At 52.6% G+C, this 14,624-nt stretch overlaps 7 protein-coding genes across 7 annotated transcripts; 3 read left to right on the top strand and 4 right to left on the bottom strand.

Moving 5' to 3' along the window:
- Nucleotides 1–129: 129 nt before the first annotated feature.
- Nucleotides 130–1,052, top strand: NFIA_102230 (spherulation-specific family 4 protein; the record flags this gene model as incomplete). Its single annotated transcript, XM_001266635.1, has 3 exons — nt 130–209; nt 282–630; nt 720–1,052. 3 exons carry the CDS (start codon nt 130–132, stop codon nt 1,050–1,052), a joined length of 762 nt encoding a protein of 253 aa, XP_001266636.1.
- A 670-nt stretch (nt 1,053–1,722) lies between these two features.
- On the top strand, nt 1,723–2,967 carry NFIA_102220 (NAD-dependent epimerase/dehydratase family protein; the record flags this gene model as incomplete). Its single annotated transcript, XM_001266634.1, has 1 exon — nt 1,723–2,967. One exon carries the CDS (start codon nt 1,723–1,725, stop codon nt 2,965–2,967), a length of 1,245 nt encoding a protein of 414 aa, XP_001266635.1.
- A 600-nt stretch (nt 2,968–3,567) lies between these two features.
- Nucleotides 3,568–4,276, top strand: NFIA_102210 (glutathione S-transferase family protein; the record flags this gene model as incomplete). The annotated part of the gene is made up of 3 exons (XM_001266633.1): nt 3,568–3,665; nt 3,712–4,071; nt 4,120–4,276. The coding sequence occupies 3 exons, from the start codon at nt 3,568–3,570 to the stop codon at nt 4,274–4,276; spliced, it is 615 nt and encodes a 204-aa protein (XP_001266634.1).
- A 63-nt stretch (nt 4,277–4,339) lies between these two features.
- On the bottom strand, nt 4,340–4,912 carry NFIA_102200 (uncharacterized protein; the record flags this gene model as incomplete). Its single annotated transcript, XM_001266632.1, has 1 exon — nt 4,340–4,912. The coding sequence occupies one exon, from the start codon at nt 4,910–4,912 to the stop codon at nt 4,340–4,342; it is 573 nt and encodes a 190-aa protein (XP_001266633.1).
- A 1,761-nt stretch (nt 4,913–6,673) lies between these two features.
- NFIA_102190 (cutinase family protein) lies at nt 6,674–7,422 on the bottom strand (the record flags this gene model as incomplete). Its single annotated transcript, XM_001266631.1, has 3 exons — nt 6,674–7,159; nt 7,209–7,294; nt 7,347–7,422. 3 exons carry the CDS (start codon nt 7,420–7,422, stop codon nt 6,674–6,676), a joined length of 648 nt encoding a protein of 215 aa, XP_001266632.1.
- Nucleotides 7,423–7,977: 555 nt separating this feature from the next.
- On the bottom strand, nt 7,978–12,012 carry NFIA_102180 (putative ABC multidrug transporter; the record flags this gene model as incomplete). The annotated part of the gene is made up of 4 exons (XM_001266630.1): nt 7,978–8,326; nt 8,378–11,685; nt 11,733–11,927; nt 11,971–12,012. The coding sequence occupies 4 exons, from the start codon at nt 12,010–12,012 to the stop codon at nt 7,978–7,980; spliced, it is 3,894 nt and encodes a 1,297-aa protein (XP_001266631.1).
- An 869-nt stretch (nt 12,013–12,881) lies between these two features.
- Nucleotides 12,882–14,588, bottom strand: NFIA_102170 (cytochrome P450; the record flags this gene model as incomplete). The annotated part of the gene is made up of 5 exons (XM_001266629.1): nt 12,882–13,205; nt 13,257–13,632; nt 13,680–14,235; nt 14,288–14,357; nt 14,403–14,588. 5 exons carry the CDS (start codon nt 14,586–14,588, stop codon nt 12,882–12,884), a joined length of 1,512 nt encoding a protein of 503 aa, XP_001266630.1.
- Nucleotides 14,589–14,624: the final 36 nt, after the last annotated feature.

The following is a 14,624-nucleotide window of genomic DNA, read 5'->3' as shown; positions in this document are numbered from 1 at the left end:
CCTGTCAGTCAGGGCATCTGTTTAGCTTTCATCACTATCGCTTGACTAATCTGACCGATTACTAGCCTGGATCAATCGCCATCATTTCGCCATTTTACTGAATCTTACGACTCCATCACCGTCGGCACAATGCCCCCAAAATCGGGAGTTCTCGTCCCATTGTACATTTACCCTCTATCAACGACGACATGGGCTCCACTATACGACGCGTGAGTCCACCAATCTGATTCCTAAAATCTATTATACAAATTACAATACTGAATTGGTATTCACTTCGTCAGTATAACTGCCCACCCCGACCTAGACTTCCTGGTGGTCGTCAACCCCAACAGCGGACCGGGCGACCTCCCCTCCCCGAACAAGGATTACGCCCGCGAGGTCCCCAAGCTCAACGCTTTCCCGAACGTCTACACCGTCGGCTACATTCGTATCCACTACTGCGATAAGCCTCTAGAGGAGGTCTACGAGGAGATCGACCGGTATGCTAGTTGGTCGGCCTGCGATGGTTTAGGATTAGGTGGAATTCTACTCGATGAAACGCCAAACCATTATTCGGAGGAGAGGGAGGAGTACCTGCGTGCTTGTACAGGGTTTATCAAGGGGAACGGGGGAATTCTGCGCGATCGGATGGTAAGTTTTTATTTCCTTTCTTTTCTTTTTTTAGTTTTTGGGTTTTTCTTTTTCCATGGGATTGCTGCTGACAGGGCTGATGCTGGTAGGTCGTCCATAACCCAGGCACACCCCCCGACACCGGGTTGGCCGACACCTGTCCGGATCTGATTCTGACCTGCGAAGAGCCGTACGAGAGGTACAGCTCCGACGAGGTGCAGCGTCGACTCGCCGAACTGCCCTATGATCGGGCCCGATGCGGGTACATGATCAGTGCGGTGCCTGTGCGCGAGTTGACGGACCTGGTGCGCGAATTGCGCGATCGCGCGGCGTATCTGTTTGTCACGGAGGTGGAGGGGGATTTTTACGAGCGATTTGGACCAACCAGTTGGATGCAATTGATGCCTGCGCTGAAACGCGATTCAGATTCGGAGGTAGTGTAGACTAGAGTCTAGAATCTAGATCCTGGTCTAGAGCCTAAGGCTAGCATGGATCGAATAGATCTGTCATTTTTGCGGGTTTAGCTGTCACTGGTGCCAAAGTTAGCACGCCCTAGTGGAAGCCACCATAGCTGGGCGCCACAATGAATCGCTGGGTCGCACTTTTGGCTCTGTGCCGTGGATAAGATGGTGCAATTGGTCGATAACGGTGAGACATGCACCGACGCCTCATTGATATGGCGTTGGATATCCGTAGTTGCCTACTTGGCATCGCCAGCGCATCGGCAGAAGCTGACTGCGGCTGCATAGTCCATGACGGTGAGACTGGCATTAGGCAAATAATGGCGGTGCGATAAGGAAAGTATATTCCTCGTATGAATCGAATCCTTCAGATGTAAGGTACGGAGTACGGTACTTACGGTATGTATTTATGGCGTACGAGTCATGGCCTGACATATCAGAATCCAGATACAGCCATGTCTCGGCTATCATATCCAGCTGGATTGCTGGAGATGAAAATAGTATCATCGACATGAAGTCATGGAAACGTGGATGCCATGTTCATGACGAGGATGACTGCGAACCATTGACTTATTGTCTGCGATGAGCCTCGGGCTGTAGACTGTAGTAAGTCGCTCCTTTGGTTGCTGTGATACGGTATACCTTCCCCAGTATGACTTCAAGTTCACATTCTGAAGGAAGCCCATCTGCTTCTCCTCGGATCTTTTCTGAAGTCCCGACCCCAGACAGCGAGGCGGATGGGTTTGATACCTTGACACCTGTCAGTGATGGCGAGGAGTATGTCCTTGTCACTGGCGGCCTAGGATTCATCGGCAGCCACACCTGTCTGGAGCTGCTGAAAGCGGGATACAATGTGCTCATCGTCGACGACCTGAGTAACAGCTACCGCCATGTATTCTCCCGGATCCTGCTGGCCGCGAAACTGCACTTTGACAGTACGGATGGCCACTGTCCCAAGGCGACGCTGTACGATGTCGACTACCGCGACATGTCCGCCATGAGGAACCTCCTCGACGCATATCAGCTCGACCTATCCACAAGACAATCGAGAATCATTGGAGTCATCCACTTCGCAGCCTTCAAGCAGGTCGAAGAGAGCATCCACACCCCCCTCAAGTACTACCGCAACAACATCAACGGGCTCGTCGACCTCCTCTTCCTGCTAGACCAGTACCGCATCACCACCTTCATCTTTTCCTCGTCAGCCAACGTCTACGGCAAACTAGCCGAGAACCGTCCCATCCTCCACGAAGAAGAATGCACCCACCAACCTGAACCCAACCAGTTAGGTGCGCCTCACCCCGCGGAAATCAACATCTCCCAAATCACAAACCCCTACGGCCGCACCAAACTCTTCGGCGAAGCCATCCTCGCCGACGTGGCCCGCGCAAACCCCGCCTGGACCATCGTCGCCCTGCGCTACTTCAACCCAATCGGCTGCGACGCGTCGGGCCTACTAGGCGAAGACCCAAAGATCAATCCCTCGAACCTCGTCCCCGCCCTCGTGGATATCCTCACCGGTAGACGAGACGAGCTCCTCATCTACGGGAGTGACTGGGATACGCCTGACGGCACCCCGATCCGGGATTTCATCCATGTTACGGACGTGGCGAGGGGCCATACGGCTGCGTTGGCTGCGGCGCGGGAGGGCCGCGTGCGGGATGGGTTCCGCACGTTTAATCTCGGGACGGGGCGTGGGCATTCGGTGTTGGAGCTAGTGCGGACGCTGGAAAATGTGTCCGGGCGGACGATTCCGAGACGGGTGGTGGGGAGGAGAGCGGGGGATGTTGGGTCGTGTGTTGCCAGTGCGGAGCGGGCGGCGGTGGAGTTGGGGTGGACGACGGAGAAGTCGTTGAGGGATGCTTGTGAGGATCTGTGGGGTTATCTGCAGGAGTAATAGGAGGTATATTCTACATAGATCACTAATATCATAGCCAATGTGGATTTGTTTCCTAAACAGCAGGTATAACCGTGTAGCAATATGTAGTTATATATATTTGCTAGCTCGTGGATTTACCCATGGTAGGCTACTGCTATTTTATAAATATATATTTAGTAATATGTAGCACTAACGTCTAACTGTCTATAAAGTGCTATATATAATATATCTATCAGAGTGACTGATCATTGTCTGGTGGAAAATTCCTATGTTCATGATATATGACGTCATTCATCTCAGTGCCTTTCCATAGCATTATCCTCTCTCTCTCCATATCCACCTATATTTCCACCTGAGTGAAGCAGTTGATTGGCCAATTAATTGCCACTGATCCGGGGTTGGCCTGAGCACGTTCCCATGCCTCCACTCTGATTGGTTGACTCCACAGATGGCCTGAGGGTTGCCTGATTGGGTCCAGATTGGGTCTAGATTGGACAACTGAAGAATGTTCGCTGCATGCGCACGTGTTTCTCCTGGAGCTTATCTATCTTTTGCTGTCTGTCCCTTTCTTGTCCTGTAATCATCTTTCTTTAGTCACCTATCCCTCCAGCTGTCGCAATGAACGTCTTTAACGAACAGAGAGGGCGCATCGCCCTCTACACCTCACCACGGACCAAAGAGGGTGCCACCATCGCCATGCTGATCGAGCTCATCGGGTATGCTATGCGTGGCATGCTGCAGATGCTAGTACTAACGGCACAGACAACCGCATTGCATCCACCTCGTCCACAGCATCAAAGAAATCAAACACGACGATGCAAGCGCATACACCAGCCTCCCTGTCCTCTTCGATGTAACCAGCGAAGGGAAAAAGGCTAGTGCATCCAGCTTGTCGGATATCACCCGCTACCTTCTCACGAAATACGACGCTGAGCACCACTTTTCATACAAAGAGGGGTCCAAGGAAGCAGAGGAGGTGAAGAACTGGATTGCGTTCCTGAACAAGACAATCCACGGCGATAGTCCTGGGGAAACCTTTACGCGGAAGGCCCTGCGGTTGTATTTGCATCTCGAGGAGCATTTGCAGAAGGCGCAGAGTCCGTATCTCGTTGGCAAGAAGTGGTATGTCTGTTGCCTACCATCAACTGTGAAGCGTGCTAACAGATGCAGTACACTGGCGGATTTGGTTGTTTTCCCGTATGTAGCCGGTGCGAGTCAGGCAAACTTGGACCTTGAGCGCTTCCCCGAGTTGACGACCTGGCATGATCGACTGGTCCGGAATCCTCATGTGGCCAAGGGCATGAAAGATGTATATTTGGAGGCGTAGTCTCGTTAAATTATGGCGTATACATGATACATGTATTAATTTGCATATAATGGTTAAAGTCAACTAACCCCCCGCCACAGCATCAAGAATGTCGGTCACCTTCTTAATATCCTTATTCTCCACCTCAATATAATGCCTCATCGCCAGCGCCGTCACAACTACCATCTCCACGAACCGCTCGTCCCCTTGCATAAACACTTCAATCTGCTGCCCCTGCCCTTTCAAAGATAGCTTCTTGTGGTATCTCGCCAACAACCGCCGCTCACTGTCAAACAGCTCCAGCTTACTCCCTCCCCATGCATCTGGCTTCCATTTGAAGTGCCCTAGAGGCGGGTAATCGAAGTGGTGATTATCGCTCTTGAGGAGATCGCGCTTGAGCAGGAATTCGTGCCCGTGAAGTGTGATGTCCACCTTGCTAGAGGGGAACTTGTGGACGGTGCAGGTTCCGATGGGGATAGGCGCTGGAGACCATGGCCCTGGCGGTGGGAGACGCGAGACGGTGAGATGTGGTTTTGATTTCTGGGTCGCAAGCTGGAAGACTGGTCTGTCTGCGCAGGTGATTGTCTCCGCCGAGCTGTCGAGGGTAAAGGTGTAGACGGGCTGGAGGGATTTATTTTTGGAGAATAGTTTGTCCATGACTGGTTTGGTTATGTTATTGGAGCTGTTCGCTGAATTGAATTTTCAGTTGGAATGGCCTTTGAAGTGCTGGAACCTGTATATATACATTATGGAAGTGAATTTCTCCATACAATGCTTTTGATCCTGCCGTGGCTATGACATGATGGTATGCCCTTTTTGGCAATGGTCGATTCTAGGCTAGTCCCAAAAGGGTAATTAATGTGCATCCCGCTGCGTGCCAAGAGCTGATCATCCGTATTTCTGCACTGCCTGACAGCGCCTTGGCCCATGGATGGATGCACAGAAATTACTGTTTTGGGATAGTCAATGATCCTTAGACAATATTGTCCGCTTAGTCTAATCTAAATCAGGCGAGTCACTCGCCACAGCACCGAGGCTCAGTATTGGAAATGTTGTTCCCCGTTATGGCCACTGCTCAACACGGCCTTATGGCGGGTGCCTCTTCACCCGCTCAGCAATCCTCTGAATCTGGATTACTTTTTGAGTCAGTTGAGATAATAGAAGCGATATCTCAGCGATCGTTCGTTCAGTCTGTTGAAGCTGTCGGTACACCTGGCAGTCTCACAAATCCCGTCAGCGATCTCCAGCAGAGCGGCGGCACTTACTGAAAAATTGGCCTAAAAATACAAAATACCGAAGAGCTTGGTCAACTGGACAGACAATGGCGTATCCCTCCCCGATACGTATCGCACCAATATCCTTGTCATGTCGCATGCGACCCGTCAATCTCGGTAAGTTCATGATATCCAGCGCGACCATGGGTAGAAATTGTTCAAAAGGCTCTCAACGACAACATTAAAGTATTTTTTGAAATCTTGACCAAAGACATCTTCATCTTCTTCGTCAGGGGTGAGCTCGGGACATGGATAGTGCGCGACCTGGAGACTGCAACCACATATAGGATCTTCTTCCTGTCCTCAGAGGCGCTGAAGAAGCAAGTGGTGAGTTGAGGACCGCCTCCAGAGCCGCAGGAGTCACCATGGACAGGCGCGGTGAGTCCAGTGGAAGATCCCGTAACATCTCGTAGAAGCGGCTATTCCGTTAGAATAGAGAATAGAATGATGTACAATGGAAGACATGCCGAGAAACTTCAACCAGCGACGCCCCTTCCCACGACGGATCCTTCACCCACCGAAACCGCAGCAATTCAATCGCCCTATCGCGGCAATTCATTACGCGCTCGTAGTCCCAGCCGGGAGGATAGAATGACATGTTTCCTTCTTTTCCTTTGCATTATCTTTCATCGGGGATGGAAAGTGAATGATGAAAGGAACTTGACATGATGAGAGGGGAAATACCGGGTTGATCGTGATGATTAAACTGGTGATATCGGATGTCAACTCCTTAGTACTGGGAGGCGGGGCTGTCATCACAGTCTCATGAACACTTGAACACTTGAAGAGGCATAGGGGACATCAGATAAGGGACAGTAAAACAGCTTTTATTTAAACTAGAAAGAGGCAGTGCTATCTATGATATTTAGGATTGGTAACGATATGGAAGTAGTATACTACTAACAAGATCAACCTCAGAGGCACTTCGGACTGTTGAACAGTCATCCGTATATACGCGAGAACCAGGTTTATAAATTACTAAGGTCTTAGACTAAGACATTACATCCACCAATATAATAAGAGGACAGGGATCCAGACTCAAACTATGTATAATTATGAAGAGGACAACCAAGCTCCAAAGATCCAGTCAAGTCCGTCACTTGAATCCACCAAAAAGATGACAGACAACATCGAAACCACTACCTCAAGCAGTCGACAACTTCCCCAGCAAGAACCGCGCCGCATCGCCCGTATTCGCCCCGTACGTGAAATGCGCCGCCGTCACAATCAACGTGCCATCACACACCAAATCCCCCATAGCACAGTAAATCTTGACCTTGTCCTTCGGGAAATTGGCAATCTGCCCCCTCTCCTGCGCATTGCGCGTATATCCAAACAGCACAACACCCTTGATCTTCTCCTTGACCTCGTCAGGAAGCCGCTTGATAGACCCGTCCATCACCGCCGTGCCTTGGCTGTATCCCCCAGCTACAATCTGCGTATCTGGGCATTTCGACGCAGCTTGCTTGAATAAGTCCACGGCTTCATTGATAGCTGCCGGGGAGGTGTTCTCGGGGAGTGCGTTGGACCCCAGATCAGCTGTGTAGGCTGGTCCGACGCCTTGGCAGGCTACCTGCCCTGGTTTGGCGGCTTTGAGGTTGTTGCAGACTGCTGGGCCGGTGGACATCCCCTGTTTATGTTAGTTCTGTTGCTATTGGATAGCATGCGGGAGTTCTTACGAGGAGCCCTGGCTCCGTGGATGCACGGGCGAAGATGAAGGTGATGGGCTTGCAGGCTCCATCGCGGAGTTCGTTCCCGGAGGAAACTAAAGTCTGTTAGACACGACCACGACGCAGAGACGGAGGGTAGGTACGTACATTGTCTCTCCTGGATGGCAACTGGACTTGCGGCGGCGAGGCCGGCGAGGGCAAGGGTCAATAGGCGCAGGTTCATCTTGTCTTGGGCCTTTGTCTTGGGAGAGTTGCTAATCACAATCCTTGCCCTGACAGGGGTCTTTATATATACGGTCCTTGGCTTGATAGAGACTCATCCTCGGCAGTTGCCCAGAATAAGAATCCGATGAGAGGTCCAGGCAGAACATTCAGGAACTAAGGTCAGATCCCATTGGGGTCTATTCCCTCACAGTTTCAGAATGTCTTGGATAGTTCGTTCTTGATCTGATACAGATTGAGAGTCTGAGTCTCCTGCCAAGTCCTGAGTACCGTCCCTGAACGTGCCGAGGACCTGTTTGTGATGTGGGCCATGTCTCATAATAGTGTTGTTGATACTCCGTGGTTCGCCCGAAATTTGGGGAATCCCGGACGATTTTCCCAATGCGGTTTGAACTCGCCCAAAGTCCCAAGATTTGGACTCATAATTGGAGAGAATACTTGATTTTAACCGACCTGAAACAATAATCGATTCATCCAGCCCTACACTACATGACTCACGGGATCAGAATGAAAAAAGACAAACGCTGATCACCGAACGTGCCCACCAACGACTCATTCAAGCCAGATTCTGCAGATTGACCAACTCAAAATACCGTCCTCGCTTCCGAAGCAGGTCATCATGCGTCCCTGACTCCACCACCTCCCCCTGATCCAGCACGTAGATCACATCCGCCCGCTGGATGGTACTTAACCGATGCGCCACGGCAATAGTCGTCCGGCCCTGTGCCGCCGCGTCCAGCGCAGCCTGCACCACCTTTTCAGACTCCGAGTCCAGCGCAGAGGTTGCCTCATCTAGAAGTAAGATCCGTGGATCACGGATGAGGGCGCGCGCAATGGCGATGCGCTGCTTCTGGCCGCCGGAGAGCATGCCGCCTTTTGTGCCGACAATCGTATCGAAGCCTTGTCTGTTCTTCATTAGCGACCCATAACTACATGAGGATTTGGGGTTGACGTACGGGAGGGAAATGATAAAATCGTAGATATTTGCGTCCTTGCACGCATTGATCAGCTCGTTTTCACTGTTGTACGGCCTGGTACTCCCCAGAAGGATATTCTCGCGGATCGTCCCCTGGAATAAAGCCGGTTCCTGGCTGACCAGCGCCAGGTGGCTTCGGTACGAGGTTAGATCCCAGGTAGCAATATTTCTGCCGTCGACGTAGATTCCCCCAGTCATAGGGTTGTAGAATCGTTCCAGCAGTGAGATGATCGTGCTCTTCCCGCTGCCGCTGGCGCCGACCAGGGCGACGAACTGGCCGGGTTTGACGGTTAAATTCAGTCTGCGAAGCACCGGTTGGTCCATCCGGCTCGGATACCGGAAGGAGACATCGCGGAATTCAATCAGCCCGCGCATATCTGGCTGGGGTTTTTGGCGTGCAGCCCCGCAATTCGACTGCATGGTCTCGCCGCTGAAGAGCCGCTTGAATTCCCCCGCGGCGTGCTTTGCCTTTCCCATATCCGGTGCGTGAGAGAAAACAGTGCCAGCCGCCTGTGCGCCGAAGATCACCTCGCTGAAGCAGACATAAAACTGGAAGAGGGAGTACTCTCCATGCCCCAGAAGCGTCCCACCGTACCAGAATCCCAGCGCCATGCACAAGAACGGCAGGGCTTGGGAGCTGGCGTACAGCAGCGACGATTTGACGATGGGGAGGATATCCCGCTTGAGCTGGTCCTGCAGCTGGGTTTGATACGAGTCTAAAACCTCCCCCTCCATCGTCAACGAAGCGACCGTGCGAATCGCCGAGGCCGCTTCGCAGGCTGAGCTGGCGGACTGCTGATACGCTGCCTTTGCGCGCCGCTGGAATTTATCCAGCATCCAGACGCGGATAAAGCCGCAGAGCAGGAGTACAGGGACAGCGGAGATGCAGACTAGTGCGAGCTTCCAGCCCATGATTATTGCAATACCCAGCGAAGCGACCAGGTTTACCGAGACGATGAGCAGGGTGCCGAGGGTGACACCGCTGATGCCGGCCAGTTGTTTTGTTTCTGCGCTCAGGGTAGCTGTTAACGCGCCCGTGGTGTTCTCCGGCACGTCGAAAAAGGATATGTCCTGGTGGAGCATTACGCGGAAGGCCTGGCTGCGGGCCCGATAGACCATTTTTTCGGAGCAGTAGGCGAAGAGGCTTCCTTGGAAGGCATACAGAATAAATGTGACCAGGCCGAGCATGAGGAACATGAGCGACCAGAAGCTCGCATCGTGCCGTAGCTTGGGATATTCCCAGGGCGGGAGGCTCAGCGTGCTGACGGCTTTGGCGAAAAGGACGGCCTGCGAGGGCTGGATGCCTCCGGCTAGGACGGATGCAGCCAATCCCAGCCCGAGAAGCGGCCATTCGGGGCGGTTGAACGAGGCGAGGAATTTAAACAGCGTCCAGAGTGAGTAGGATATCTCTTTGGCTTTGTGCAGGTGCACCGGTAGCGCTGATATCGACATGCGAGACATCCGCTGTTTCAGTCTCTCTCCCGTCTTCAGCCCGACATCAGACGCGTCGTCCTGAGCATCATACTCCGAGACGTCATCGTCTGTAGGATAGTCCAGGTCAAGGAAGAACGTCTGCATCGGGCTTCGAGGCATCTGGCTCATCCGCGTGAGCCGTTTCTTGATCTGCTGCGCCTTGACCATGCCGTAGTACACGCCCTTTCTGTCCATGAGACGATCATGCGAGCCCTGCTCGACGATGCATCCATTGTTCAAGACGACGATATTATGCGCTTCTTTGATGGTGGACAGCCGGTGCGCAATCACCACGGTAGTCCGGCCCTGCGACGCCTTATCCAGAGCAGCCTGTACCAGCCCCTCGGATTTTGTATCTAGAGCGGAGGTCGCCTCGTCCAGCAACAGGATCTTGGGGTCTTTGACTATGGCCCTCGCAATCGCGATGCGCTGCTTCTGGCCCCCGGATAGGGAGAAACCCGCAATGTTGGTTTCGTACCCGTCCGGCAGGCCCATGATGAAATCGTGCGCATTCGCCATGCGGGCTGCATCCTCGATCCGTTTTTGTATCTGCTGAGGCGGTTCGTGTTCATGTTTCGAGCCGATCAGCCCAACGCGGATGTTCTCTGCGATTGTGGCGGCGAAGAGCCGTGGTTCCTGCGAAACGAGAGACATTTGCTGGCGCAGCCAGCGCAGATTCAAATGCTGGATACCATGTCCGTCGAGCAGGATATTCCCCGCTACAGGGCTGTAGAACCGTTCGATGAGTCCTATGATGGTGCTTTTGCCGGATCCTGAGGGCCCGACAAAGGCTGTGGTTTTGCCGGCTGGAATATAGACGCTCAGGTCGTGCGCGACGATGACCTCCGGCCGAGATGGGTAGACGTGGCGGATATTTTGCAAAACAATATTTCCGCGGACATGGCCCAAGGTGATGCCCTTGTCTAGTGACGCGTCCAGAGGAGATTGCCGATCGATCGTGCTATACAGCTTGGTTGCGGCCGCCACAGCAGTGGACAGCGCCTGGGTATTGGGCGCAATATTGCCCAGATTGTACGATCCGAGAATGATAGCCATAAGGATAGTTAGCACATCACCGGCCTTGACATGGCTCCCGTCGTCGACCAGGAACCGCGATCCCATCCAAAATCCCAGCCCGTAGTTAAGATACATGACACACAGCAGAGCCCCAACCATCAGCGCGAAGATCATCTGCGCCCTCATCCCCGGTCTCTCTGCATCCTTGAGGTGTTTCTCGTATTTAGTGGCTAGCGTCTCCTGTGCGTCGAATGCGACCACTGTTCGGATCGAATCGAGAATATCCTCTGCTAGACTTGCGCCTTGGCCTTGGGAAGCCAACGCGCGCTTGTTGAAGCCGAGCATGGCTGTGGAGCAGCCACCCATGATTAGCAGCAATGCGACCAGGGTGGCGCTACAGATCAGCGCCAGCTTCCAGCTTTTGATGTATGCGATAATGAACGCCGTGACGAACGTTGATAGTCCAGTCAAGGCTAGACCGACCTTTTCGGAGATTCCATCTTGGATGAGGTTCGTGTCGGCCGTGATCCTGGTCGTAATTTCTCCCGCGCCAAGTGTATCGAAGAAGGCGATGTTCTGTCGTAGAATGGCGCGCAGGTACTCGACGCGGATCTGCTGCACAATGTGGTCGCCGGTGTAGATGAAACCCACAGTGGCGAGGTAGATGGTTGCGAACTCTCCGATGGCCAGGTAGACAAAGTAGACGACGTACTTGGTGAGTTCATGGTGGAAGTGCTGGTAGGTGATTTGTCCGCTGACGATGTCTTGAAAGGTTGAGGTCAAGTTGCCAAAGAGGACCTATCTCGTCAGTTGCAATCATAGGTGACGGGGTATTGGATACCTGCAGTGAATAGAGGCAGTGCAGCACCGCCTATGATGGCGCAGGCCGAGCTGACGACGAGGATGGCAATGTCCCATCGCGAAGCATATCGATATATCCCAAAGAAGCCTACATGCGACTCTGATGCATCGATCTGTCTGTGCAGGATGGCTTTCTCCGCTTCAGACAGACAGAGTGTTGCTGAACTTCCTCCGGGAGACTACTTCATTAGTTGCAGCTGTCAAAGTATGCAGTGTACTTACTTTAGGTAGGTCCTCTAGCTCTATGTCCTCCTTCGACTTCATCGTGTATGTTCTCTTCGCTCTGGACTGGACATCTTAGCTACGACATATCTGGTATGTAGGAATGTGGCTGTCGACAGGAGACTGAGACGGGCCATCTCTGAGACCATGTGATACTCTCTCGCAGTCGTTACTCAAAGCATCATTGTGGAACGTTTCACCGGCAGGGGTGTCGACCAGTTTCAAAAATCAGACGACACGCGAACTGACAGCCCTCGGACTTCAACTGCCGAAGCCTAAGTGCCGTAGCCTCGGTGATTGCTTGACGATCAGTGACCGACTTATGAGACCGTGCTCAGTCACATCATAAAAGTCAAATGGTTGCTTAACTTGCTGGTCACGGAGATCGACAGTTGAAGCAACTAGAGTCTCACTTGGCTAATACCACGGGACCTTTTCTTCAGCTGGTATCAATCTAATTATTGGAAACTACTTGAGTTCCAGCCTTCCAGGTTCCCGAAAGTATGTAAATCTGATGGAAGCGTGTTTGCGATAGATGAAATGATAGGGCAAGATGATACCTCAATTCCTAGGTGTCGACGTTCCATGGTTCAAACAGCCGGTGTTTATAGCAGCGAACGATGAAACAGTCTGAAATTTGGGTCCAACGCGAAAACTCAATTAACAGCCTAAAGTCGACCGATCTAGACTTAGATTAGCACATCAATAACGCTGCTCTTAAGGTTTGTGCGAAACTTGTCAGTGGGCCTGGGGATCGCGCCGTTAGACTTAATTCCTGAATCTGTGCACACAAGTACTCCTAGCCCTACACGGTTCATTAAGGTTGAAGGTCAAACAACTAATCATACTAACTGAATATGGGTATGAGATACATCACACTAATTAAAAGAAAAGACAAACAGTACAATTTATCAGTTAACCAGTCTCTTCCTCAGTTTCACCTTGAGGTCCGGCACTTCCCAAAACGCATAACACCGAGACTGCCGCTGCCAGTCCTTGACCTTGCCCACATACTCGGCCTCAAACTCTAAGAAGAAGCCGGCCAGAGTCAATTGTAGCATCTGTTTGGCAAAATACTTGGCAATACAAGCTCGGCTTCCGACCAGGAATGGCTGGACCGCCTCTTTCCTGTCTGTCGATCCAGGCTCTGTCCATCGCTCCGGGATGAATTCGTAGGGACAGCTGAAGTACTCCGGATTGTGATGCAGCGCAAACAACGACGTACAGATCTCAGTCTATATCACGTTAGCGTAGGACTAAAGTCTGAAACTGAAGAATGTACTCACCCCCGCAGGGATATACACCCCATCCACATACGCCCCAGGTGAAACACGCGGACCCCCCAATGGCACAGGCGGATACAAGCGCAACGCCTCCGTAATTACAGCATTGAGATAGGGCAGCTGCGCCGCAACATCCCCCGAGATATCGTCGGCCGAAGCAAACGCCGCCTGTAACTCCTGCACCAGCTTCACATGCGCCTCCGGGTGGGTCAGCACCAAGTAAATGACCGCGCAGAGGGCGTTCTGCGTCGTGTGGAAGCCAGCCAGCATGATCGCCGAGAAGTTCTCGGCGACCTCGTCCTCGGGGAGATCGCTGCCCCCCGACCGCTCCATCACCTCGACCATGATATCGCGGCGGGTGTGTGATGCGCGCAGTTGTCTGATACGTTAGCTTGTTTCGCGTCAATTGCCGGAAACAGAACCTACTCGTTGATGAGTCGCATGCGGGCTTGCTCCGCGCGGAGGCGGATCCCCTTGCGCAGAAACCGACGAAGCAGCCACTTGATTGCCGTTGGGATGCCGGAGCCCTCGAACTGGTCTCGGATTGTTGCCCAGTAGAAGATACGCGGCAGTTGCTCGGTCCAGAAATAGGGCTTGCCGCGTTTCAGGCAGCCCAGTGGCTTGCCTAGTAGGACCTCGGAGACGGTATCTACCGAGTGGCAGTAGAGAAGTTCGTTCAGCGAAATGGTGTTTTGCGTCTCAAGTTTGCCTCGGATCACCTCGTGCAAGCGAAGGATGCACTCGCGGATGACCCCTGCGTGGACATGCATAGAGCCAGGGGTAAACGAGGGGCCGAACAGCTTGCGAACCGACGCATGGTAGACGGGATCTGCAGCGGTGAAGACGTTTCGACGGGAGATATTTCGGTAGAAGCCAGTTTTTAGGAATGCAGCGCCTTTGCCAGTGCCGGTGCTGTAGATCTGACGTAGGGCTTTGACGGTGTTGGTGGTGGCTTGACCGGGTGCGAATCGGACGGTGTTGCCTGGTTTGTTAGACTCAATCACTCAATCACTAACAAGTTATGCAGTACGTACCGTAGGACAGATGAAGGGAATGAAAGTGGTATGCACTTCGGCCGGAGATGAAGGCAAGCTTGGTGCCAATCTGCGGATATGAGATGCGGTTCTACTTGTCAGAGGACGGACTTACACCGCAGAGATATAGGTCAACGAATGATCCGGGTACGCCTTTGATGACCGGTCCCTTTGGCGCCAGGCGTATTGCCAGTAGCACAAGGCATGGCACTAGAAGGACAGCAAGAATCGGAAATGGGACGACCGGGTAGGCGAGTTCGGGGAAAGGCCCCGAGGGCAGCGACATCGCAACGAGGACCATATTGAGAATGCAGTGAATGAGTGTTGGGATGATGAT

Source organism: Aspergillus fischeri, genomic scaffold (genome assembly GCF_000149645.3).
Source record: "Aspergillus fischeri NRRL 181 1099437636245 genomic scaffold, whole genome shotgun sequence".
In the NCBI taxonomy this organism is placed as follows: Eukaryota; Fungi; Ascomycota; class Eurotiomycetes; order Eurotiales; family Aspergillaceae; genus Aspergillus; species Aspergillus fischeri.
Note: the sequence above shows the minus strand (reverse complement) of the source record. Positions and strands in the feature narration are given on the sequence as shown.